This window comes from Rattus norvegicus, chromosome 1, assembly GCF_036323735.1.
Source record: "Rattus norvegicus strain BN/NHsdMcwi chromosome 1, GRCr8, whole genome shotgun sequence".
In the NCBI taxonomy this organism is placed as follows: Eukaryota; Metazoa; Chordata; class Mammalia; order Rodentia; family Muridae; genus Rattus; species Rattus norvegicus.
The window spans coordinates 94,503,795-94,529,774 of record NC_086019.1 but is presented as its reverse complement, the minus strand read 5'-3'; the positions used below and the strand labels follow the sequence as shown (position 1 = coordinate 94,529,774).

The following is a 25,980-nucleotide window of genomic DNA, read 5'->3' as shown; positions in this document are numbered from 1 at the left end:
TCAATAAATCTGCGGTGCAGCCGAAGCTGAACACATGTCGTTTTGGACAGTGTCAGTGGCACTACTATTTTCTGAGGGGAAGTGGGGGGTGGGGGAAGGGATGGAGGGGAGGGAGCTGGGATGGAACATTTTCCAGTTTGAATGGATGTTAATGAATTCTGTTTGGAGCTAGGCATACGGATACACTCTTTTTTTTTTTTTTTTTTTTGGTAAAGATTTATTATGTATTTAGAGTTCTGCCTGCATGTGTGCCTACAGGCCAGAAGACAGCACCAAACATGACAGATGGTTATAAGCCACCATGCAGTTGCTGGGAATTGAAGACTTCTGAAGAGCAGCCCAGTGTTCTTAACCTGTGATCTATATACTCTTAATCCCGGCACTCGGGAGGCAGAGACAGGCAGATCTGAGTTTGAGGCCAGCTTGATCTACAGAGCTCCAGGGCAGCCAGCACCATGTAATGAGATTTCTTTTTTTGTCTCAAAAATATTTTTTTTCTGTTTGGATTTGGTTTGATTCACATTGATTTATATTTAGCTCTCTTAAGAATGAAATCATTTGGGGTTGGGGATTTAGCTCAGTGGTAGAGCGCTTGCCTAGGAAGCGCAAGGCCCTGGGTTCGGTCCCCAGCTCCGAAAAAAAGAACCGGAAAAAAAAAAAAAAAGAATGAAATCATTTTGGGAAAGGTCTGATATACATTGCAAAATGTCCCATAACTAAAAAGGCCTATATATTGGGAAGAAAAATTTCAGTGTTTGGTATTAAATAATCAGAAATGCATACATATATACAAACACCAAAAGGCATATACCAGAGCAGAGTGGTATTTTTATGACAATATCATTAAACATATCCACCATTAGAGAAGATTGAAATGTATTCTTAAAATGGAATGTTAAAAAGAATGCCCTGACACATCTTTAAAATGTGAAACAATGTTAAAAACCAGGATGTATGATAAAACATGCTTAAGATATAAGAGTATGCAAAAGCACTTAGAGGGAAAGTAACAAGTTTCTCTTACTAATATAGACTGCAATGAGCCTCAAGGTTCACTTTTATTCTCTTATGGAAAGTAATGCAGGTAATCATTTTGTAGCTTGTTCCTACATGTGTTATACCTTTTTGTTGTTGTTGTTCTGCGTACGTCTCGCTCATGTATGAGGTCTGAACTGGCCTGAAAGCTGGTATGTAGGTCAGCTGCTCTGTAACTGTGACCCTTGTGACCCTCCTGTCTTTGCCGTCCAAGTGCTGGCGTTAAGTCTGCTCTATCCTGCCCAGTTGGAAGCATTTGTAAATAAATATGCAGAGCTGGCAGAAGAGTCAAAAACAGCAATGACCATGACTATTTCAGATACTAGGAAGCAGTGGCATGGGGCTTTAATAACTTACGACGTGTGGAAGCATGTTCTTATGATACTAAAGATTTACAGTAATTGTAAAGGCTTCACAAAGACACCACTTTTCTCTTTTATTGTATTTCCATATTTTATCTATGAATCCTTTCAGGATAATGAGGTTCCTCTTATAACTAAAGGGCTTGCCACAGTTGTTACATGCATAGGGCTTCTCTCCAGTGTGAGTTCTCGGATGAGCAATGAGACTGGTCCTCTGGCCGAAGCACTTTGCACACTCACTGCATTTACAGGGTTTCTCTCTGTGTGAGTTCTCTGATGACAGATGATGTAGGACTTCTTCCTAAGAGCTTTCCCACACTGAGGACACTTGTAGGACTTCCACCCTGTGTGGATTTTCTAATGGACAGTGAGGGCTGCCTTTTGGCAAAAGGACTTCCCACACTTGTTACACACAGGGTTTCTCCCCAGTATGAATCCTCTGGTGTAGACTGAGAGGTGTTTGTTTGTTTGGTTTTCTTTCCTGGCTGAATGATTTCCCACACTTACTACATTCATATGGTTTCTTTCCTGTGTGGGTTCTGTGGTGATCAGCGAGGTAGGATTTGTTCCTAAAGGCCTTCCCACAATGAGGACATTTGTAAGACTTCTCCCCTGTATGTGTCCTCTGATGTGTCACAAGAGTTGTTTTCTGGCAGAAGGACGTCCCACATTCATTACACACATAGGGCTTCTCCCCTGTATGAGTCCTCTGGTGGACACTGAGGTTCGCTTTTTGGTGGAAAGATTTCCCACATGCTTTACAAATGTAGGGTTTCTCCCATGTATGAATTCTCTGATAGAGGGAGATAATTGTCTTTTGGCAGAAAGGTTTGCCACAGTGATTATAGCCATCAGGTTGTTCTCCTGTGTGAGTTCTCTGATGACGAATAAGGTGATTTCGGTCGGAATGCATTCTGACACTGTGGACATTCATACGACTTTTCCCCTGTGTGTGTTCTCTGATGATCTGTGAGGGCTGTCATTAGGCAGAAGGACTTGACACACTCATTACAAACAAAGGGCTTTTCTCCCGTGTGAGTTTTCTGATGGCTGATGAGATAGGACTTCCTTCTAAATGCGTTTCCACACTGATGACATTGGTAGGGCTTTTCCTCTGTGTACCCGCCACATGCAGAGTCAACACTGACTTCCTGCAGAAGGATTTCCCACATTCAGTGCATTATGTGTTTTTCAGTACTTGCCACCATTTTCTCTTTGTTATATATCGATGGCTTTTCTTCTCTGTACAGTCTACTGAGTGTCACTGAGCTTCCCTGTCTACTTCTCGCAGACCTTATGCTCAGATGCCTGTGCTGCAGTCACAGGCTCCTTAGGCTGCACAAGTGCATCGTGGTGACTGCAGCACTCGCCATCTGAGTGTGGGGTTTGACGTCAGGATGTCCCACGTCTTGCATGGAATTCGGGTGTGACTTCCCATAGTCGTCATACTCACCGAATCTCTTTCTTGCGGGGTTTAGATTACAGTTGATTAATTCTGAGACATTTTCTACAACATTTCCATGAGTGTCGTGTTTAGGGGGTAGATCTTTGGAATTAACAGGACTGTTCACTAGGGTAAATGTCTTGTCTGTGGTTAATGCGTACAGATGATCTCGAATACCTATCTTCCTGTTCCTTCAACTTCATTAATAGCTCTCTTGAGTTCCATTTTTCTTCTAGGAAAGAATAACAAAAATTATAAAACAGTGTGCCATGCAGACCGAGAGCCAACCACTTCCCAGTTACAAAGCAAAATAAAGAAAAAGAAAAAGCCTACAGCAGACGACAACAGGAAGCCACACATTGCTTTCCATCATGCTCTATCTAAAACCAGGATATAATGAGCAACTAGAGACAACCAGTCTGTCTTCAGCAAAGGGGGAGGGTAGTACCTACAACCGCAAAGCCAAGAAGGGGCGAAGGCGGGTGTGTGAGAACTCACTCACTTTACGGCTAACTTCCACGGCTCACAGCTGAACTAAAGGCCACAGTTCTTGTCTCCTTTTTACATCCCAAAGAAGTATAATAATGGGTGCTCATGAGCTATTTCATTCCCACATCCAAGGATGCAGGCTTTTAGAACCTGATGGATCTAGGGTAAGCTGCACCCCCTCTCCAAACAAACTGTGATTATGAAGCTGAAGTGAGAATTTCTGGTTTCACTGGAGACTCAAGTTGTGTCATGTGATATTCTTCTGGAGCAGACACTTGTGAAGGACGTGATGTTTGGAGAGAGAATAACCCAATAGACAATGGTCAACAGTCTGGCATTGGTTCACCTTGCGACTCCGTGCTGGTCTTCACTGACACTGGTCTAAACTGATGACGACAATGATATTACATTGGTTTACACTGCTTTCCTCACTGATCTTCACCTGTCGTGACTTCATAGAGAGAAACAAACCACAGAACTTCTGGTGGTGTTCCAGCTGGTTCTTGCCGATTTGGCGGACTCATGCCAATTAGCTGAGCCTCACGCTGCTGGTGTTTTGCTTATAGACTCGACTGCAGGTGAAGAAAATTGGAATGGCCCCAAGGAACTACTTCTAAACAGGTCCACATCCCTCTTGCCCTTTTAGCCATTTTCCTCCTCTACCTTTGGCCAATGGTCTGTAAGGGAGGTTGAAGTGTTTAAGAACCCTTATTAAAGTAGGTTTTAAAAAAATATAAGCCTCCAGACTGCTCCCTAATTAGACCACACCATATATGACAATATATGGGAACATCTGGTGATAATCTCTTAAGAGGCATCGATTCTGATTCTAGTTTTTAGTTCACTATGTCCCAGAGAAGATAATCTTAAACAAACAAACAAACAAACAAACAAAAAACACCTAGTTTCTTGTCTGTAAATAAGCTTTTATATTTATTATATTTGCCTACTGTAGGGGTTAATTTTATTTTCTAGATGGGTATTAGTTCTTTGCTTTTTGAGTTATAGTTTTATACAGCCCAAGATAGCCTCAAAATTGTTATGTAGATGAGGATGACTTGCCCTGATCCAACTGCCTCCTTTTAAAATTTATTTACATTATGCGCATGAGTAGTTTGTGTGCTCTATGTACGCAAGCCCTCGCATTATTACCTTTAGAGGACAGAAGATTAAAGACAGCTGTGACCTGCCATGTAGATTCCAGGAACAGAACCCAGGTCCTCTGCAAGAGCAACATGTATGTACCCTTAACAGTGGAGCCAACTCTCCAGATGCCAACTGCCGCGCCCCCCCCCCAAAGATTTATTTATTTTATTTATATAAGTACACTGTAGCTATCTTCAGACACACCAGAAGAGGGCATCAAATTCCATTACAGATGGTTGTGAGCCACCATGTGGTTGCTGGGAATTGAACTCAGGATCTCTGGAAGAGCAGTCAGTGCTCTTCACTGCTGAGTCATTTCTCCAGCCCTCTTTTTCTTCAGAGCTCTACAACAGTCAAACAAATCGACTCACTTTAAAACGGAGGCGCACGCATTTCCCCCTTACCATTTTGGTTAACAATCGTTTTCTAAAACACTGTCTATAAAGGACAGGCTCAAAAAGACACACAGTGGAATCTCCTTGGGAAGAATCCAGAAAAAACAAAACAAAACAAAAAACCTTAAGTCCAGCGCTCCCAGGGATCGCCTCCCTCCCTCCCGGAGACGCGCCCTTGGCTCCCGCCCTCGCTACATTCTCCCTGCTCGCTGTCTCTACGGCCTGGGCTCTCTCTCGCTATACTCCCGGGGTTTTCCTTCCTTGTCTGTCCTAACCCAGCCTTCCCCTTCAGCTTTCCCAGCCAGGCTCCATTACCGGCCCACTTCACAAGCACAAGACCCGCGGGTTCACCTTCGAAGCCTGATTTAATGTGCGCGCCTGCGCGTTGTGGCGCGTTCGACCTATCCCAGGGGGCTCTGCAATGTCCCCGGGACCGCTGGCCATACGCGTCTTCCCGACAGCCGGGTTTTGCGGACCTTGCACTACATTTCCCACAGACCACAGGGCCACGTTCAAACTGCTGATTTTGGGTCTGAGTCTGGCGTGAGTTCCCAGAGGTCTTACCAGAGTGGAACGCCATTCTGGAGTTCGCGTTTGTGTGTGCCTACTTGCGTGCGATTGTGTGGCGAGACCATGATTAAGTGCGTGGCTGGGCTTGGGTACCTGCTCTGATGAGGGGCCTTTGGAGTGACGCGATGACTTGTGAAGTGGGCTGTGATGGATTTGAGATCCTCCGACATAGGATGCTGCTGCCTTGACTTAGTATTTATACTGCCTGGGTTCATGGGGCAGAACTTCTGCACTTCCAGTTTGCTTGGAGTCTGTTGGGGAGTCAGCTTTTGCCTCTGAAGACTAAAAATGGTGCCTAAACAGTCAACTTCCAATGAACACGGATTGCTTGTCTTCCTCGGGACTCCTGGTCTGCGGTGCCTGAGTAAATGCGCCAGGTATCAGTAGAATGAATGCCAGGCTAGACACTGATTCTTGATTTTTGTTTGGTTTTGAGACTGGTCTCTTAATTATATAGTTCTGGTTGTCCTGGAACTCCCTATGGAGACCAAACAGGACTCAGACTCATAGAGATGCACACCCCTCTGCCTCTGAAGTACCGGGATTAAATGAATCACCACACCTGGCCTTTTATTGTCTACCTGTGCATTTTTTAAAAGGCTGCCAGTAAGTCTGGCTTGGTCTACTGAGTTCGTAACAGGATCCCGAGGGCCACACAGAAACCTAGTCTTTTGCTGCCTTCCTTCTTTGTCCTGCAGTCTTGAACCCTGGCTCTGTGAATGTTCCTTGGCTAGCTGCAACGGTAAACTTTTGTAGAATGAGAGATGTGGTGGATCTGTTTAGTCTCACTCTTGCTGAGAAATGGTGGCATGCTCCCTGAAGACCGTTTCTCTCTTCTCCTTAGTTCCCTCTTCAGTGTTCCACAACCCCCTGTCCCAAATGCAGCAAATGGTGGAAACTTAGTGTGCAGACCCAGGGACCTGTCAGGACATTTATATTCAAACCATAACTTGAGACCCTGAGGCAAAAGGATAACTATTTTGAAGGCAGCCTGGGCTGCTGAGAGAGCCCTTGCCTCAAAGTACATTAAAAGACTCTCAGAAGATATGTGCTGCAGGAGAGAATATGATCCTCAAGAATGCAGAATACCCCTACACTTTTTCTTGTTCCAAGATGGGGTTTCTCTGTCCTGGAACTCACTTTGTAGACCAGGCTGGCCTTGAATTGACTAAGATCCACCTGCCTCTGCTTCCTGAGTGCTGGGGGCTGTGTATGCCACCATGCCTGACTAACCAGACTTTTTAAAAAAAAAAGAATTTTAACTATACTTGTGTATGTGGGTGCATGTGCGTGTGGGCATGTTCCTGGAAGTCAAGAGGACAACATGCATGGATCAGCTCTCTCCATCCATCGTACAGTTCCCAGGAATCCAACTCAGGTCTTCAGGCTTGATAGTAAAACCATCTCCCTGTCCCCCAAATTCATTCATGTAACTCATGTCACAAGTAATACTGCTCAAAACCAAGGGCAAAACCAGGTTGTCCCCCAATGTCATTCCCAATGATTGCATGTACACTAATGAGCACGCCTTTGGTCAACCACTCTGCTCTCTTTTAAAGACTGCCCCACGGCCTAGTATATGACCTCACACAGGTGTGCTCTCTAACCCAGATATGAAGCCCACCATTCAAGGCGTATTAGATGGACAGGTGTTGCAGCTAGGGCCAAATGCAATGTCTTCCTTGCAGTGTGATTGAATTGATTCAAAGAAAAATGTGGAGGTTTGAATTAGAATACTTGCATAGTTCACAATTTCTCTTGTCACCACATAGTGGTGCTATTTGAGGATTAGGAGGTATGGCCTTGTTGGAGAAAGTGTGTCATTGGTGGTGGGCTTTTGAAGCCAGGTGTCTGTCTGTCTCTCTCTCTTTCCCTACCTTCCCCCACTCTCTGCTTGCAGATCCCAGATGTAGCTCTTTGCTAGTTCCACAGCATCGTGGCCTGCTGCCATGCTCCCCACCATGATGAAAATGGACTCACTCTGAAACTGTAAGCCAGCCCCAATCCTTTCCAGGGTTTCTCAGGTCTGGTGTGTCTTCACAGCAACAGAATAGTGACTAAGACAAAAAGTGACTATCAGATCACATGGGTAAGGCTAGTATGTTTCATGCATGCACAGCATGTATAATTCATGAGTCCAAGGCCCATTGTGCCCATACCCATATCCCAATCCTCCCAAGGCCATGGCAGGAGGATCAATCACCACAAGTTCAAGTCTAGCTTGGGCTACATGGAAAATCCCAGCTCACCCAAGGCTTCACAGAGAACTTGTTTCAGAGAAAACAACAAACCATTCAGAAATTACTTTTTTTTTTTTGGCAGAGCATGAGTGTGTGGGGACACAAGGTCCTGTGGCTGTGGGGCTATAGGAAAGATCTCGAATTTGTTTTAGAAAACTTACAAACAATGCAATTTATTTTTGCACTTCTATTTGTAATTTTATACATGTGTAAATTTTTGTATCTGACCACAGTGAGAACATGAAAGCACTCCAACACCTCAAAGGACACCCTCATGCATTGCTTCTGCCCCAAGATCCTCCCCACACCAAATACTCAGTGAACTCTCACCAATCCTGTGATGTTTTTGCCGTTTTCAGAATGTCATGTAAGTGGAATCACACAACTTGTAACCTTTAGACAGCTTCTGCTTGTAGCTTAATTCATTTGAAGTTTATTAGCAGAGTTGAACACTGGAGAACTCCAATAGTCTCGCGGTGCCAGCCCATCTTGCTCGTGTGACACAGTATGCACACTTACCCCTCGAAGAGCTCTTGGCTCCTTTCAGATTTTGAGGAACTATCTGTGGCATTGCCCATTAGCATTCTCTCTGGTGAAGATGTTTTCACTTATCCAAGGGATGGAAAATACAAGTGAAATTTCAGGTCACATGGGAAGTGTGTGTTTTATCCTTTGGTTGGTTTTTTCCATTGAAATTTTTACTTTTAAAGTTTTTTTTTTTTCCAAAGACAGGGCTTCTCTGTGTAGCCCTGGCTGTCCTGGAACCACTATGTGATCACTGAGATTTGAACTCAGGTCCTCTGGAAGAACAGTTAGTGCTCTTAACCGCTGAGCCATTTCTTCTGTCCCATCTGTTCTCTTAATGATCAGCTGTCCTAGGCTGTGACGAGGCCGGAGAAGTTTTGCTCCTCCCCTACCTAGAAGCTGCCATGGCTCTACAGTGCCCATGACTGTTTTAACTTTTTAAGAGATTGACGACTTGTTTTCCAGGGTGGCTGAGGCACTTTGCAGCTCGTTTAGCAATATGGAGGAGGTTGTGCAGAGCCAGTGAGCATCTCCTCTTGTTCATACACCAGGGTGGTGGAAAGTTCAGGACCATCAACTGCTAACTATTTCAAGTGGTTGAACATCCCAGAGGTAGATGTTGGAGACAAAAGCTGAGGCCAGAAATATGTGCTGTTTCTTATTTCTTGTGAAGTGTGGCAGTGGAAGCCTGGTTACCTCAGATAGTACTGGGAGAACATCTCACAAGACAGGTCACGCCTAAGACGCACTGTTCATTAACAGACGGGGACACAGAGTAAAGGGGCACATCTGTTCACACATATCACCAGGAACCCATAATCAAAGATGGAGTTAATGTATAGTTGGGCTGCAAAGCTCTCATATCTTCAGGCTGGAAGGCCCACCACCACCCAAACCAGTCTGCTTATCGGTGCATCTCAAATCACCACCACTAGCCTGGCTTGACATGGATTCGTGGGCTGAGGGTTCTTGCAGAGAGCTTCTGCTTGGAGCATTCACCAAGCAAAACTTCCTGCGCATTCGCACTGGAGACAGCAGCATGTGGAGCTGTCCTGAGTGCTAAGGACGGCAGGCAGCTTGCGTCCGCATGATATGCAGCTCCCTCCCCATAAGTGTGATGAGGGTGTGTTCGGTGGGGGTCTTATGAGTCTTCAAATGATAGCAGCCTGTCTTAGAGTTTACTGCTGTGAGCAGACGCCATGACTCTGATAAAGGAAACGCTGAATTAGGGCTGGCTTACGGTTCAGAGCTTCAGTCCGTTGCCGTCATGCGGGAAGCACGGCGTGCGTGTCCATGCACACGTGGTGCTGGAGATCGAGCTGCATCTTCATCTGCAGGCAGCAGGAGACCGTGTGCCACAAGACGTGTAGCTTGAGCACGAGGGACCTCAAAGATGCCTCCACAGTGACACATTTCCTCCGACAAGGCCACCCCTCTTGTAGTGCACCTCCCCGTGGCCAAGCATTCAAACACAGGAGTCTATGGGGGCCGTTCCTATTCCAGCCACCATGGAGCAGATCCTCACGAAGGCTGAATGACCTTATAAGCTGAGTATGGTGACACATCTGTAATCACAAGACTTGGGAGAGACAGCAGGAGAATTAGGAGTTCGAGAACACCCTGAACTATATGACATAGTGAGATGGAAGCCAGCCTGGGCTATATGACATCCTGTTTGAAACAGCATGTTGGGGGTCGGGGCTAGAGGACTGAAAGAAAAATCAGGCATGACCATGTAGGCTGGCCAATGTCCAGCTAGGTATTTACATAAGCTACATGCCTTCGAGTGTGAAGACCTGCCTTCCCCTCCCTCTCACTGGAACCATCACTGATCAGTAGTTCTATATACTCAATCACAATGAATGAAACCAGACACAGCACGAAGGCCAGAAACGTATAAAAGTCTCAGCCTTGTGATATCGAGGTCCCTCTAGCTTTCAGGTTCTAACCTACGGAAGAACAACTACTTCCTGGTTATAAAATCTCGGCCATCTCATGCCCTGCTCATTGTCCTGCGACACACAAACACTCTGTTAGGTGTCTAAAACCTGCAAAGACTGTAGGGAAGTGGGCATGGGTTCTAGAACCAGCTTCATATATCACCGCTGCCCAACCAACACAATGGAGCAACTAATCCAAGTAAAAAATCTCCTTGCATTTATTTAAGGCGAAAATCTCTAAAAATCAATGCAAAAATAAATAAATAAATAAATAAGTAGCGCTCTCAACTGCACAGGCCATCATCAATCCCCAAGCAGAGCACTGCCAGGCTGTGCGTGGCACACAGCCTGGCATACTTTGAGGTATTTTTAATGACGTCAACAAATCCAATTTTAAAAAGAAAGAAAATGCACAAAGGAACACTTTGGGGGGAACACTTTGGCTGACAGTTTCAGGTGAGGGCCATGCGGTTCCACTGCTTCTGGACAGACCTCTCTGACAGCTCCGCATCGCACAGTGGACAGAGTAGAAAGATGGCGGACAGAAGAAGGGGCCAGAGTCAAGGTGTTTTACCAGGGACTGTCCTCAGGGGCCTAGCAACAGCTTATGTCATTATCTGCCACTGTCATCACCAGGTGCCACCTGATTGCTCTGCCTCCCTCCATCTGTCTTGTTCATTCTCTCTCTCTCTCTCAACCTCGTACACTAGATGTGTTACTTGGCATAATTTCTTAGCAGCATGCCATGCTATAGGCCTATGGAAAGCACCCATCTCGACGCCTTCTCCTATCAACCTCCAGTGGCCTACTTCCTCCAAATATGACCCTACTATTGGTTTCATCAAGGCTTGTAACCCACTGATGAGGCTAGAGTGCCCCAGGCGCTAATCACTTCCCAAAAGCTCATTAGCTGGCAGCCACACCTTTACCACATGAGCCTTTGGCAGACACTTTAGATTCAAACTACAGCATCGCCTCACGGTGGGACTCAAAACCGGCATCAGCTCTCCCAAGCAGCCTGCGCGCTAACAGTTATGACGGCCTTATAAAGTCCACCCAGACTTTCTCTAACACATTCAAAAGTGTGTCTGAGAAGGACGGGTTTGTGCTCTCTGCCCCTGGACTGTGTCATTTGATCTGGCTTCCCTTCACGGACTCCATGACAGCCTTGTTCCCTCTGCGTTAACCATGGCATGGCTTTAGTAGCCAGCTTTACTTTGTACAAAGTTGGGATACTGAGGGTTGGGGAGACAGTTCAGTTGGTAAAGTGCTTGCCATGCAGGTAGGTTTAAGGACCTTCGTTCCCTCCCAGAAACCATATGAGATCCCAGTGTGGTGTCACAAGCTGATATCCCCACTGGTAGGGAGGCAGAGGCAGAAGATAGGGTTCACTGGACAGGCAGCCAGACACTTGCTGAACTTCAATCGGTAGAAAACAAGATGGACAACTTCTGAGAACTGAGGTTGTTCTCTGGGATACATATCACACCCACTCACACTCACACTGACATACTCATTCATATTCATACACACCGCACAAACTCTCTCTCACACACACCATACAAACAACTCTCTCTCTCTCTCTCTCACACACACACACACACACACACACACACACACACACACACACACACACTGACATACTCATTCATACTCATACACACCGCACAAACTCTCTCACACACACCATACAAACAACTCTCTCTCTCTCTCTCTCTCTCTCTCTCTCTCTCTCACACACACACACACACACACACACACACACTGACATACTCATTCATACTCATACATACCGCACAAACTCTCACACACACCATACAAACAAATCTCTCTCCCTCCCTCTCTCTCTCTCTCTCCCTCTCTCTCTCACACACACACACACACACACACACACACACACACACACACACACACAATCATTTGAGTATGAGTAGTCAGATCTATAGGCCTTGGATAAAGTTGTATTTTCCCCACCCACCTCTAATTTCAACAATCTTACAGGTTTTCCAGTGTTGAGCAAAGGAACTGCTGAGTGCTTCTGTTTCTCTCATAGTTTTCAAATAAGGTGTTAACTGCAGCTGAAGGCCGTCCCAAGTTTGTCACATGACGATATGAAGACCTGGGCTGTGGCTAAACACCCCTGTTTATTCATTCTCTTCTCAGTCCCATCTCCCCAGTAGCATTGCTCGAGGTCCCTTCTAACGGGATTTCTGTGCGGGTCTGCCAATGAGTCTTGACTGTTTGTATGCACAACCTCATGCATGCCTAGTTCTTGCAGAGGACAGGACAGGACTAGGTCCCCTGGAACTGCCATTACAGCCAGCTGTAAGCCACCAAGTGGGTGTTGGGGACTAAACCCAAGTCCTCTGCAAGAGCAGTGAGTTCCCTTTGACTGCTGAACCATCTCTTGATCCACTCCAGAATTCTGTCATTTGAACACTGTCGTGCTGGGAATATTTGTAGTGGTTTCTCTTTGGAATACACTTATCTCATGATGTGAAGTTCTGAGTTACGTGGTTCTACCTACTAAAGCTGACTGAATACACATGTGCCCTAACACTCAGTGACTTCACTCCTTGAAGATACACAGGAAAGTGTATATATGTACCTTTTTATTATGGCCGTAAGCAATAAACAGTGTAAACGTCTACCAATAATAGCAGAATGGGTAAGAGAGATATACGACTGTATGGAATTCTATATAAATGAAGATAAATGGGCTTTTGCCCACGCACTCATGACTGTCCCAGAGACGATGAGTGGAACAAGCTATGTATGAAAGGACATAGGCTAAACACTCCAATCTTCTAATAATACAATGGTAATAATAACGTGTAGAACCTGGCTTATACTTTTAGAAGTCGGAGCTGTGGTTAAACTTGAGGGGGCAACAACTGACTTTTTTTTTTTAAAGATTTATTTATTTATTATATATAAGTACACTGTAGCTGTCTTCAGATACACCAGAAGAGGGTATCGAATCTCTTTACAGATGGTTGTGAGCCACCATGTGGTTGCTGGGACTTGAACTCATGACCTCTGGAAGAGCAGTCGGGTGCTCTTAACCTCTGAGCCATCTCTCCAGCCCAACAACTGACTTTTATGCCACATGGACAAGCTGCATTCGGTCAATGGTCTATTACTGATTCCAGAGGAATCTATGTCCTGAGACTGAAAGGCAAACCTGAACATTTACAGCATAAATCAGAGGTCAGTGTAGTCTCCTGAATCTAGTGATTAAAACATGAAGCCTTCATTTTCAAATACTTGGTTGTCATTGAGTTTATGCAGTAGTGTGTGTGTGCGCGTGAGCGTGTGCGCGCGCGCGCGCGTGTGTGTGTGTGTGTGTGTGTGTGTGTGTGTGTGTTACCAAGTAGTAAACGGAAGGAATAGAACTGGAAAGGAATGGAACCTGAAAGCACTCAGTATCAAAAAACCCAAAAACCAGAAAACCACCCCAAATCTGCCAGCTGTGGTGGCCGGTATCTTTAATCCCAGCACTTGGGAGGCAAAGGCAGGTGGATCTCTGTAAGTTTGAGACCAGCCTGGTCTATGCACCAAGTTCTGGGCCAGCCAAGTCTACATAATGAGACCCCTGCCTCAAAAATATAAATAAATAAATAAATAAATAAATAAATAAATAAATAAATAAATGAAAGCACTCCACTCACTGAAATCTCACCGTCTCTGCCTTGTGAGTTTTCTGGTGGGCGACGAGGTTCGATTTACAACTAAAGAATTTTCCACACTCATGACATTCATAGGGTTTTTCTCCCGTGTGAGTTTTCTGGTGGCGGATGAGGTTTGACTTCCTACTGAAGGCTTTACCACACTGGGGACAGCCGTTGGACTTTTCCCCTGTGTGTATTCTGTAGTGCACAGTGAGGATAGCCTTCTGGCGGAAGGACTTCCCACAGTCACTGCAGACGTAGGGCTTCTCGCCAGTGTGGATCCGCTGATGGAGGGTCAGGGTCGTCTTCTGGCAGAAGGACTTCCCACACTCGCTGCACATGTAGGGCTTCTCCCCTGTGTGAGTCCTCTGGTGCACTGTGAGCGTTGTCTTCTGGATAAACGCCTTCCCACACTCAGCGCACTGATAGGGTTTCTCCCCTGTGTGAGTCCTCTGATGGTCGATGAGGTAGGACTTTTTCCCAAAGGCACTTCCACACTGAGTGCATTCGTAGGCTTTCTCCCCCGTGTGCGTTTTGTGGTGCCTGGTGAGGGTGGCCTTCTGGCGGAAGGACTTCCCACAGTCCACACAGAGGTAGGGCTTCCCGTCTGTGTGTGTTTTTTCATGGAGCGTCAGAGCCGTCTTCTGACGGAAAGCTTTCCCGCACTGACTGCAAATATAGGGCTTCTCACCTGTGTGGATCCTCTGATGCTCGATAAGGTAGGACTTCCTTCTAAAACTGTTCCCACAGTAAGGACACTGGAAGGGCCTCTCGTCCACCTGAGATCTGGGGTGCATAACAAAAACTGACTTTCTGCAAAGGAGTTTCCCATATTTGTTGTATGTAGAACATTTCTTTTCCATAAGATTATGTGGGTGAATACCAAGGTCTGACTTCTCAAAAAAAGCAATTTCATCTTTACTGCAGTTGAAGTCCCTGACCCCTCTGTGAGCTCTGTCATGTGGAAATGCCACTTCTGTCATGAGGAAGGAGCTGTCACATTCATCACATTCAAACCTCTGCTCCGGAATCTGGGTCTTCTGGTGCTGAGCGAGCTCCAGGCTGGAGCTCAGATTCCTTCCGATTTGTTTATAGAGAGTTGGGACAGGATGAGTTTTCTCCTGCTCTGAAGTCAGGACTGATTCCTCCCACTCACTGCTGTCACCCAGCGTCCCCATTACAGGGTTTATATCTCTACTGATGAAGTCTGAGATGTTTTTCAAAACTTTCCCATCAGATTTATACTCAAACAGTGTTTTGGAAATAATATGGTTATTGCCTAGTGTTTTCTCATAAACATTGTTCCTCTCCTTAATTAGCTTCTTGTGGTTGATGATCACAATTGATGTAGGAGGCTTGTCTTGGTAGTCTCTGAACTTCACCAAAACCTCTTCATCTTCTAGAAGAGAAGTTAGATATATATAATTAGCTGGCAATAGTCCAAGTATATATATGTGTATGATGTATATATACATAAATGCAGTAGATATAGATATTGAAGGAACCTATGATGTCTCATTATTATGGTTTCCAAAAGGATAGATTGAATCTTATGTTCTATAATGATACATTATATAAATGTCAGAAAAGTTCCCAGTCTCTCAGGCCAACAATAAATGACCACAATGGGCCAGGCCCTCCCCCAGCAATCACTAGTTAACATGTTTCACAGGCCTCTCTACAACATGATCTTACAGAGGAATTTTCTTATTTGAGTCCCCCATCCCCACCCCCCCATAACTCTAGCTTGTGTCATGCTGACACAAGATTATCTAGCACAGCCTTAAATTATATGTGTGTGCACACACACACGCGTCACATGTGCACACGCATGTGTATAGAGAGGTCAGAGGACAATGTGTGGGAACTGGTTCTCTCCTCCCACCCTGGAGCCCTGGCAGCCTGGCAGCCAGAGTTTTATTTACTGATCCTCCTGGGTCCACCTCTCACGGGCTGGGGTCACGGGCCTCTCTCTGTTCTCTTTGGTGCTGTTCCTCCCATAGGAACTTTGGCTGTGAAAGGAAGCACTCCACCGTCCCATCCCTTTACTGCACACTGGCCTGCAGGGCCTCTCCCACCCCATCATTTCACTTCTTCCTTTGCCCCCATCTGTCTTGTCCTCCATTCCCTTGAGCCTGCTGCTGTATCCTGCCTCCATTCTCAGTCTCTTCATCCCACTGTCCACCTATGCTACAAAGTTCCCATTCCTCTCCAACTCCTACAGGTAACTTAGGTCTCCCAGACCCTACCGGGGACACTTAAAGAACTCAGGAACCAAAAGAGTCGCCTGTGCTGTGAAGAAACAAAAAGCTCTTTGGAAGGGAACAGTTTTAACTGATGGTTACCAGATGCCTCTTCAGACATCCATCCACCTGGCTAGATCACACAGAGGAGGAACTTCAGCGGTAACGCACTGGCACACATAAAGTGCTCTGGGTTCCATCCATAGCATCAGAAGTGTTTTCGCATAACAAAGCAGATACGCACTGTGCAGGAAAAGTGGGTGTTCTACTGTATTTTACTGAGTCCTGGCTAACATCCTTAGAATGAAAGTTGTGAGAGATGTGTTTCCAGTCTGTATGTCTATGATTGCCTGTGTCTGTATCATGCCCACATGCATGAACATGCACACACAGACACACAAACTCAAGAAGAAATGAAAACACATTTCAAATATAGACGTAAAATTTTTCTACTTCACAAGTACATTTTATGGGGGTGGGGTGGGGGTGTGTTACAGCCATGCACCCGAGGGTGGTGGAGGCCAGAGGTGCCCTTCTGAACTGCCCTCCACCTCATTTTGTAAGACAGACAAAACAAAACAAAACAAACCCGCAAATGACTTCAGCATCTAAAACCATGTATGGATCTCTTGACTACGAAGTTGGGTGGAAGAAAAAAATCATGACTGTAGAGGGCCGCAATAACATTTGCCACCACTAGATGGCGCTGGCTTCCACTGCGCCCCACGTGGTAGGCTAGGATAGCCTCCGCCATTACTAGATGGCGCCAGCCTTCGCCGCGCCAGCCGGCCCCCCTTTCAGGAAGTTAACTGTGCACATGTACAAGAGTGCCTTCGTGCCAGGTCTTTGCCCACTCCGGGGCGTGCCCTATGAGATCATGGGTAACAACCAATCAGGTGTGGGTGCGCCACACTAGGGTTTTATAAGCGCGCCATGTTGGCGCGGCGTGGCTTTTCCTCTTCTAAGATTAATAAAGTGGTCACAGTAAGGATTTCTAAATGTCCGCGTGCTTCTTGCCAGCGAAAAGTCGCGCGCGGGACACATGACAATGGTAATCCCAGTAACAGTCGGTCACCTAGTGGGAGGCGATGTCTTGGAAGAGACTTAGGGGAACTGAGTTATGGACATGCTCTTTGTCTTGACTGGGATGAGGAAGGCATGGGTTTATACAGTTGTCAGAATCTGAGCGCAGTGTGTCAGACCTCTATGTCCCCCATATCCAGAAAGCCTGAAGGAGGTTCACAGTAAGGTAATAGAAGGCAGCATCTCTATAAACACTGGGCAAACAAGGAAAAGACTGACTGGAAAGTGATACTCAAAACGAAGATTCAGATTTTAAATGTATGAAACGCAACCACAGATCTCAGACTTTTAAATATTCACTTGTGAGCCAGCTGTGCTGTTCAGGCCTTTGACCCAGCATTCTGGAGGCAGAGGCAGGCGGACCTCTGGGAGTCGGAGACCAGTCTGGCCTATATAGTGAGTTCTAGGACAGCCAGGGCTACACAGTGAGACACTGTCTCGCCAAGCTAACAAACAAGCAAACAGAAGTTTGTATACACTACGGGAAAATGCAGACCACAATACGTCCTAGTAAAAGCACGCAGAACCCGGAAGCACTGTGCACTGTGGAGGGAATGGCAAACGGTGCTGCTGTGTGACAACAGCTTGGCGACAGATCTCTCAGAAACTAAATGTGAAGTTACTACACGAGCCAGCAAGTCTAACTGAGTACACCCAAAGCAGTCAAAAGCTGATGTGTGTGCAGCCGTGCACACGGCAGCGTCACTCACAGAAGCCAAAGATGCCAATAACCCAAAGACCAAAGCAGGAGCCCAAGGAGGAGTCTGAGGAGGAGCCAAAACGGACTCGTATCGTATTAATCGGCCTTAAAACAAGGAACTCTGAGATGCTGCAACATACATGAGCACAGAGAACAGGCATGAGATGAAATACCACAGACACAAGAGGGATACACACCATGTGATCCATTGCCACACAAGTCCTAATGAGATAAATCACAGAGAGAGAAGCTACAATGACGGATGCCGGGGAGCGTGGGTAATTTCACGTTGCTGTTAAAAGGGTGCAAGGGTGTTTGTTTGTTTTCCTTTTGAGATAGGGTTTCCTCTGTGTAGCCCTGGCTATCCTGGAACTCTCCATGTAGACTAGGCAGACCTCGAACTCACAGACATCTGCCTGCTTCTGCTCTGAGTGCTGGGATCAAAGGCGTGGGTCCCCTCACCAGGCAGGGATTCAGATTTGAAATGTGAAGTGTTTTGGAGCCTGGACAGCGGTGATGGCTGCACAAAAATGTGACCTCTGAACTATACACTGAACTCTAAACATTAAAGCCGGTAAATTACTTTACGCCAATTCTAAAAAACATGCCCTAAATATTCAACACTGTCAGACACCTGAGACCCAACACCCAGAGGATTTTTTTACTTTGGGCTTTAACGGCTGTGAGCTACCCACTCCGCAGCCCCATTGGACTTTCGTCTTCTTATGAAGCAGTAGAGCCCTTGCCTGTGTCATGTGCTCCATCCCTGAGCCGTCCCCAGCCTCCCCCACCTTTATAGCTATGACTTACCCAGATAGCTCTGACTTGGGAACATTCGCTCTGTCCACAGCTCCTCTCCTTGCTCCAACTTGCGGATCATGTCAGGTTTTGTTATGTGAAATCCTGATAAAGAAAATGAGGAAGGAAGGAAGGAAGGAGAGAAGGAAGGAAGGAAGGAGGGAGGGAGGGAGAGGAAGGAGAGACTTGTTTTAAGATGCTGGGACTCCAAAGTACTGAGATAGACACAACTTCACTGTGGTAGATGGGACAAATTAATGCCAATAATCACACACTCTGGGGCTGGAGAGAGAGCACAGCAGTTAAAAACACGTTGCTCTTCCAGAGGACCCAGGTTCAATTCCTAGCATCACATGGCCATGCACAACCATCTGTAACTCCAGTTCTAGGGATCCAATACCCACTCTGGCCTCTGCAGACATCAAACACACATGTGATTCATACACACACACACACACACACACACACACACACACACACGTACATATATACATATGTACAGGCAAAACACCCATATATATTAAATAAATCTTTAAAAACTCATACTGGACCAGGGTCAATAGTGCACACCTTTAATCCTAGCACTCTTGAGACAGAGGCAGGAACATCTACATGAGTTCAAGGCTAGCCTGGTCTACATAGCAAGCCCCGGCATAGATAGGTTAACATAGAAAGACCCTGTCATATGTAACACTGGACAAACACGAGAGGCTGGTTCCAGGACCCTCGGGAGGGCATAGTGACACTTACCCACCGAGATGAAATGACAGTAGTTTTCCAGCATCACGTCCCTGTAGAGGGCCTTCTGGGCAGGGTCCAATCGCTGCCACTCCTCCTGGGTGAAGTCCACAGTCACGTCCTTGAATGACACTGGTCCCTGTAAGGGCACACTGTGGCAGTTCATCCTGAAGTTATTGGAAACGGGTTAGAACTAAATGTTGGAGACGAATCTGGCAACGATCAGTGACTGAACTAACTTTTATACTTTTATAATTTTGTCTTTTAAAAAGATTTTTTTTTTGGAGCCGGGGACCGAACCCTTTTTTTTTTTTTTAAAGATTTATTTATTTATATATATGAATACACTGTCACTGTCTTCAGACACACCAGAAGAGGGCATCGGAGCCCATTACAGATGGTTGTGAGCCACCATGTGGTTGCTGGGAATTGAACTCAGGACCTCTGGAAGAGCAGTCAGTGCTCTTAACTTCTGAGCCATCTCTCCAGCCCCGGGGACCGAACCCTTAAAAAGATTTTTAAAAAATATTTTATGTGGGTAAGGATTCACCTGGAGAGTCTGTGCACCACATGGATGCAGTGTCTGAGGCCAGAAGAGGGTGTCAGGTCCCCTGGAACTCCAGTTGTAGGCAGTTGGGAGCCCCGATGTGGGTGCTGGGAACTAAACTAAGTCCTCTGCAAGAGCAGCCAGTGGTCTTTCTGCCAGGGAGGAGGGTTGAGGCTGGGTCTCTATGTAGCTCTGGCTGTCTTGGAACTCACCATGTAGACCAGGCTGGCCCTGCCTCTGCCTCTGAGCATTGGAATTAAAGGTCATTGGGATTAAAGGATTAATGTCACTACTGTGACATTAGCAACTAGTACTATCACCGAGCCACGTCTCCAGTCCCTTAACTGTGCTATTTCTGCTACACACACACACACACACACACACACACACACACACACACATTCTAAAAGTACACCCAGGAGCATTTACTCTGTAATCTCATGCTAAATGATCTTAGAGCACACAGTTCTGTCCTGAATGCAGACGGTTGACTGCTGGGCCAAAGTGAAAGACTGTTCTCATGAGCAGTTCTGGGGAGAGGCATATGGAAGTATTCACTGCATGGACCATGGACACAGTGAGGGACGGATGTGCAGGAAATGCATCACGAAACAAAGACCACTTTCATTCTGTAGCCTGAAGCGTCATTGAAGATACAAGGCTTTGAACTTAGAATAAATCTGCACAGTAGGAAGAAAGGGCACTGGCTTTTAAAAATTCATGGGACAGCTTGTTCTTTTTTCAAAGATTTACTTATTTATTTTATTTCTATGAGCACACTGCCTCTGTCTTCAGACACACCGGAAGAGGGCATCGGATCCCACCATGTGTTCCTAGGAATTGAACTCAGGACCTCTGGAAGAGCAGTCAGTGCCCTTATCTCTCCAGCCCCTCGTGGGCCATCTTTAATCTTAGCACTCAGAAGGCAGAGGCAGATGGGTCTGTGAGTTCAAAGTCAGCCTGGTCTACAGAGTGAGCGCCAAGCCAGCCAAGGCTACATCGTCAGACTGTCTCAATAAAATAAAAAAGTAAATAAAATTCAAGTAAGTAAAAGTTCATGGGAGGAAAACCACTTAGTAAATTCAAGAAACAGCCAAAGGCAGAGCATGCTGGGAAATGCTCTCTGAGAGCAAAGAAGCAAGGGCTACAAAGGCAGCCAGTGAGCGCGGCACGGACTCTAAACTCTGAACGTTTCCCCTTGAAGCACTGCTCTTACAGATGAACTGACAGGGCCTGGAGAGAAGGTCGGCTTAGGGGTGAAGAGTACTCAGTGCTGTTTCAGAAGTGCTGGGCTTGGTTCCCAGCTCCCGTGCACGGCTGCCTAACTATAGTTCCTGACCTACAATACCTTTCTCTTCCTCCAACAGTACCCATACCCATACGGCGCACACATGTGCCGCTCAAACATGCACATACACATATACATAAATAATAAAAATAACACAGTTTAAAAAATGGACCGGGTGGGGCATTGTGGCACACGCCTTTAATCCTAGCACTGGCAGGCCAAGGTAGGTGGATGTGTGTGTGTAAGCCAGTCTGGTCTACATAGTGAGTTCCAGCACAGCCGCGGCTACATAGAAAGATCCTGGCTCAAAAACAAATCTAACAAAAAATTTTAATAATTAAAAACGAACTGATTACATTTCCAATTTATTCACTGCTATCTGGGGTCAGCAGCTAAGGGCGTTCGCTTCTCTTGCACAAGACTATAGTCAGCCATGAGCATCAGGTCCAGGGAATTTGCTGACCTCGTCTGGCTTCAACAGATGCCACCCCTCCACACACACACCATCCACACACATAAATAAATCTAAACAAAACAAAACAAAAAAAAACTTTAAGAATCAGAGAGGAGGCACACACAATCTGTTTCCTATTGTTTCTGAGACAAGGTCTCACTTTGTAACCCTCGCATCAAATCAGGATCCTTTTCCCCGTCCCCCAGACTCTGGGATTCCAGGTGTGCATCGCCACCAGGGCCAGCTCCACAACCTCAGTTTTCTGTACTAGTTCGTATTCAAATGAGAACCTCACAGCCTGGACGATGCTTCCCACAAGCTAATCCCAGGACCTAGTAATTTACGCTCCTACCCATGTCTGCTCCTTGAGCACTCACAACTTAGATCTCAAATCAGTGTCAAGACAAACTGGATTCATTGAAGTGCAATCAATAATTTATTTCTCTTTGAATCAAGACAAAGCATTTCCAATACAGCAGTAATCCCGGAAGAAGAGGAGAGAAGACGACGAACAATGTAAGAGGTCACTGTGTGAAAATGGCCATAAGTAGAAGGCAAAGCTGGGGAAGGCTGCAATCTGTCTGTTAGGTACTGGGGCTGCAATCAGTGAGGCAGGCGCCTTATATGAGAGAAAAACTGGGGCGGAGCCTCCCTTAATATTATAGCTCAGTGTCACTGGTCCAGCCTGGCTTAGAGACCCTGGCCCTGATCTGAAAACCGTATCGTGGAAGCAGATCCCACTATCCAGGCCTCTGAAGGAACACTGCTAAGCAAACATTCCTGTTTCCTGAAAGGAAAGACATCGAATAGTACCTCACCTTAGACATGGCTCTGACATGTGCGAGAGACGAGCCTCGTCGTCGTCTGGGCTCCTCTTCTGGAAACGGGAAGAGTCCTATAAAGGGAGAGACGGAGGACAGAAGGAGCCAGGAAGAACATGCTCAAATCAGGTCTCTTGGATAGCTCAATTAGATCTGCAGACCCTCCCTCCCTTTCTGCACATGCCTACACCCAGGGCGAGAGTTTGTGTGGAAACAAGACAAAAACCAGAGGCCCAGTGCCTTGCTGAGCTAGGATGGATTCCGTGGAACCTGCTGTAGCTTGCAAACGCAACATTTTGTTTTGCTCTCTTAAATTCCCCATGGGTTCAAGTTGACAGGACAGTTCTGAGCATGTGACTCAGGGGCACAGCATTTGCTAGCATAAGCAAGACTCTGGGCACTGTGCTTAGCACTGCCCAAACCAGGGCTTCTTCGTGCTCTTTCCACTGACTCACACCGTCACCCGATGTACATTGAGGGATTCCCATTTGGTTACGTACAAATGAAGTGCTGACTGCTACAGTGGATATTCTGGTTGCCATGGTTATTTTAATTACCAAGAATGAGACTGGTCTTAGAAGTGAAAGTGTGGGGTTGGGGATTTAGCTCAGTGGTAGAGCGCTTGCCTAGCAAGCGCAAGGCCCTGGGTTCGGTCCCCAGCTCCGAAAAAAAAGAAAAAAAAAAAAAAAAAGAAGTGAAAGTGTACTTTTCTTTTTCATAATTTTTTTTAAAGATTTATTTATTTATTATATATACACACCAGAAGAGGGCATTGGATCTCTTTACAGATGGTTGTGAGCCACCATTGGTTGCTGGGATTTGAACTCAGGACCTCTGGAAGAGCAGTCAGTGCTCTTAACCGTTGAGCCATCTCTCCAGCACCCTCTTTTTCATAATTTTAGGAACAGAAAAATCCACTTCCGTAGATGTGAACATGATATTTATGGGTTGCAAGTGCTACTCTTCCTGCAGGCTCCCATGCAACGCCTTTCATTTCCAAACTTTTTATTTAACATCCTGCTTCGAGGTTATTGGCCTCACCATTGGGAATTATGAAAACATTATCTACTCCATTTCAACATTAGTATCTTTTTTTTTCCAAGTAGGCTTGCTGGTACTAATCTGATAATCAAATGTGCACACACCACATGGAATCCCAGCAGTTGGGAGGTTAAAGCATGGGGATCACTGACAAGTTTTAGGCCATCCTGGGCCATGAATGAGTTCAGAGGCAACTTGAACCTGTCTAAAAAAATTACACAGACGTGATCATGCAGCATACCTCAGTCATTTAAATATTACCCGTACTACAAGCCAGGTGGTCATGGTACGCGCCTTTAATCACAGCAGGGGGCAGGGGGCAGAGGGCATGGCCAGAGGGCAAGGGGCAAGGACAGGCAGATCTCTAAGTTCGAGGCCAGCCTGGTCTACAAATCGAGTTCCAGGACAGCCAGGGCTACACAGAGAAACCCTGTTTTGGGGGGAGGGATCCAAAAACATACAGACACAAAATCATGAGGAATAACAGAACAACCACATGTGCTTAGCCATAATCTTTCAAACATCCTTCAGAAAACCAACCTATTGCTTCATGTCATTCACGACGACAGAAAAAGACAGAATTCCAGGCAAAGTCACTCACCATCACATCCACAAATCACTTTCAATTCTCCTGTCTCCAATAGTGGAGTCACACCTTATCTAAAAATAGACCCATGCCGCAGTAACCCTAAGCAAAACCCCACCATCCGTCTTTCACATCCAAGGAGATAGCAATCCAGTTATCGATCTGCCCCCTCCCCCCCAAATAATCAGGATGAGTTGAGGGGGCCAAATCCCAACATGCACCCCACATTCTCACAAGCAACGCTGTGATGACCAGGGACCTGCTCCCAGCCACAGAGCTTCCTCGCACTTAGCATGAAAACTACCCTTGTGCCCTCAGGTCACCGGCAGTCGTCGTCAGGGTCACGCCTACGGGCCACGCCTGAGGCCCGGTGCTACCATAGAGTGTCCAGATCCTGCTTCTTTAACATTCTTCTCCCCTCTCCGTCCGCCCAGCCTCTTAAAATTACCAGGCCCGAATCGGCCTTTCGGTTTCCTTCCAGGTCTCCCCATCTGGATTCGCTCTCTCCGTCGCCCCGGAGATGGGGAGCATCCACTGCGGTCCTCAGCTTCTCCTAACGCCTCTCACCGCCCAGCCGCGGCTCAGCCGTCTGCGCCTGCGCACACTCGCCAGGGGCTCGCTCTCCCAGGAGCCTCCGGGGCGACCCGTTAGTTGTTGCGCGCCTCTCCCTCGTCCCTGCGCTTGCACCAGCGTCCCCTTGGCTGCCGCCGGTGGGAGTCAGCTGCTCGCGAGGGTCTGTGGCCGCGCGCCAGAGTGCGTGGCTGCGTCAGTATGGGGTGTGCCCAGAGGAGAGCTCTGAAACTGACTCTGATTAGGTTTTGGTGACTGAACAGGACCAGGCGGTTTGCCATCCCTTACTGCGACCAACTGATCTTGTAACAGCACTATGCATTAATACTAATGGGACCGATGTAGCGCCCAACCCTTTTGACTTCGTTTGGGTTTGGTAGGATTTCATTTTGTCAATCCTAGGCTGAGATTTATGTGCAGGCCATCTTCTTGTGCCCGTCGAATAACGCGAGGGGTGGCCTCTGTTGCGTTCTTGTTCAGTCTGCACACAAGGTCTTTCCCATGGGTAATTCAGAGAATACATTAAGGTGTCTCTTACCCCGGGAGGGAGGAGAGGGTTCAGGGATGGCAATGAAAAGCTCCAGGATTCCTTGGAATGTGTGCTGCGACTTCTCTCACTGCCTCTGCTGTTCACCACATAGCCACACTGCACAGCATGGAGTGATATGGCTATTAAGGGGGAAGTTGGTATTTGAAACCTAAACAGCCTTGTATGGAGACCTCCAATGGGAGTTCCCTCCAGATTGAAGTGGAAGCGACGATGGAGTATTGAGGTTCTAAGAATAGGATTCCAAAGATTGTTTTAGAAGTTATGAGTCATTAATGGTTTTTCCAAGGATCTATATCTGATATGATGCATTTATTCGTCATTCTATGGAAAAAACCACACTGGTTCTATTTTGGACCTATCAATGTTACATCTGAAACTGCTACTTAATCCCGATTGTATGATTTTCTTTTGAAGGAAAATCCTACTATCAAAAAAAAAAAGGTGATTTTTAAGAAATGTACTAGACTTTGTAGCTGATTTCATTTGTCAGTGGCTACACCACGGAATACAATGTAACCTTGTGTTTACATTAGCTACTTTTCTGTGGCTGCAATAAAACACCACACACACAAGGCAATTTACGGAAGGAAGTTTCTTTGAGCTTGCAGTTCCAGAGGAGAAGATTCTATGATGAGGGAGCAGAGACATGGCAACAAGTGTCAGGCATAATGGCAGGGACAGGGAATTGAAAGGTCACACCTTGAATTGTAAGTACAAAGCAGAGTAAGCAGATTAAAAAAGTGA

At 46.3% G+C, this 25,980-nt stretch overlaps 1 protein-coding gene across 13 annotated transcripts; it reads right to left on the bottom strand.

The window, feature by feature from the left end:
• Positions 1-1,458: 1,458 nt before the first annotated feature.
• Positions 1,459-25,431, bottom strand: Zfp382 (zinc finger protein 382). 13 transcript variants are annotated; one of them, XR_010063130.1, is made up of 7 exons: positions 24,565-24,815; positions 22,487-22,563; positions 19,392-19,518; positions 18,654-18,746; positions 13,818-15,216; positions 8,012-9,785; positions 7,422-7,498 (listed from the first exon to the last, which is right to left on the bottom strand). XR_010063130.1 is itself a non-coding variant. In XM_063280998.1 (6 exons), exons 2-6 carry the CDS (start codon positions 22,504-22,506, stop codon positions 3,044-3,046), a joined length of 1,686 nt encoding a protein of 561 aa, XP_063137068.1. In that variant the 5' UTR covers positions 22,507-22,563; positions 24,565-24,815; the 3' UTR covers positions 1,459-3,043. The 13 variants fall into 13 exon arrangements, 12 of the variants coding, with proteins under 12 accessions (XP_063137068.1, XP_063137048.1, XP_063137061.1 ...); XM_063280998.1 differs by lacking the exons at positions 7,422-7,498; positions 8,012-9,785 and adding an exon at positions 1,459-3,073 and having other exon boundaries at positions 13,829-15,216; positions 19,392-19,546; XM_063280978.1 differs by lacking the exons at positions 7,422-7,498; positions 8,012-9,785 and adding an exon at positions 1,459-3,073.
• Positions 25,432-25,980: the final 549 nt, after the last annotated feature.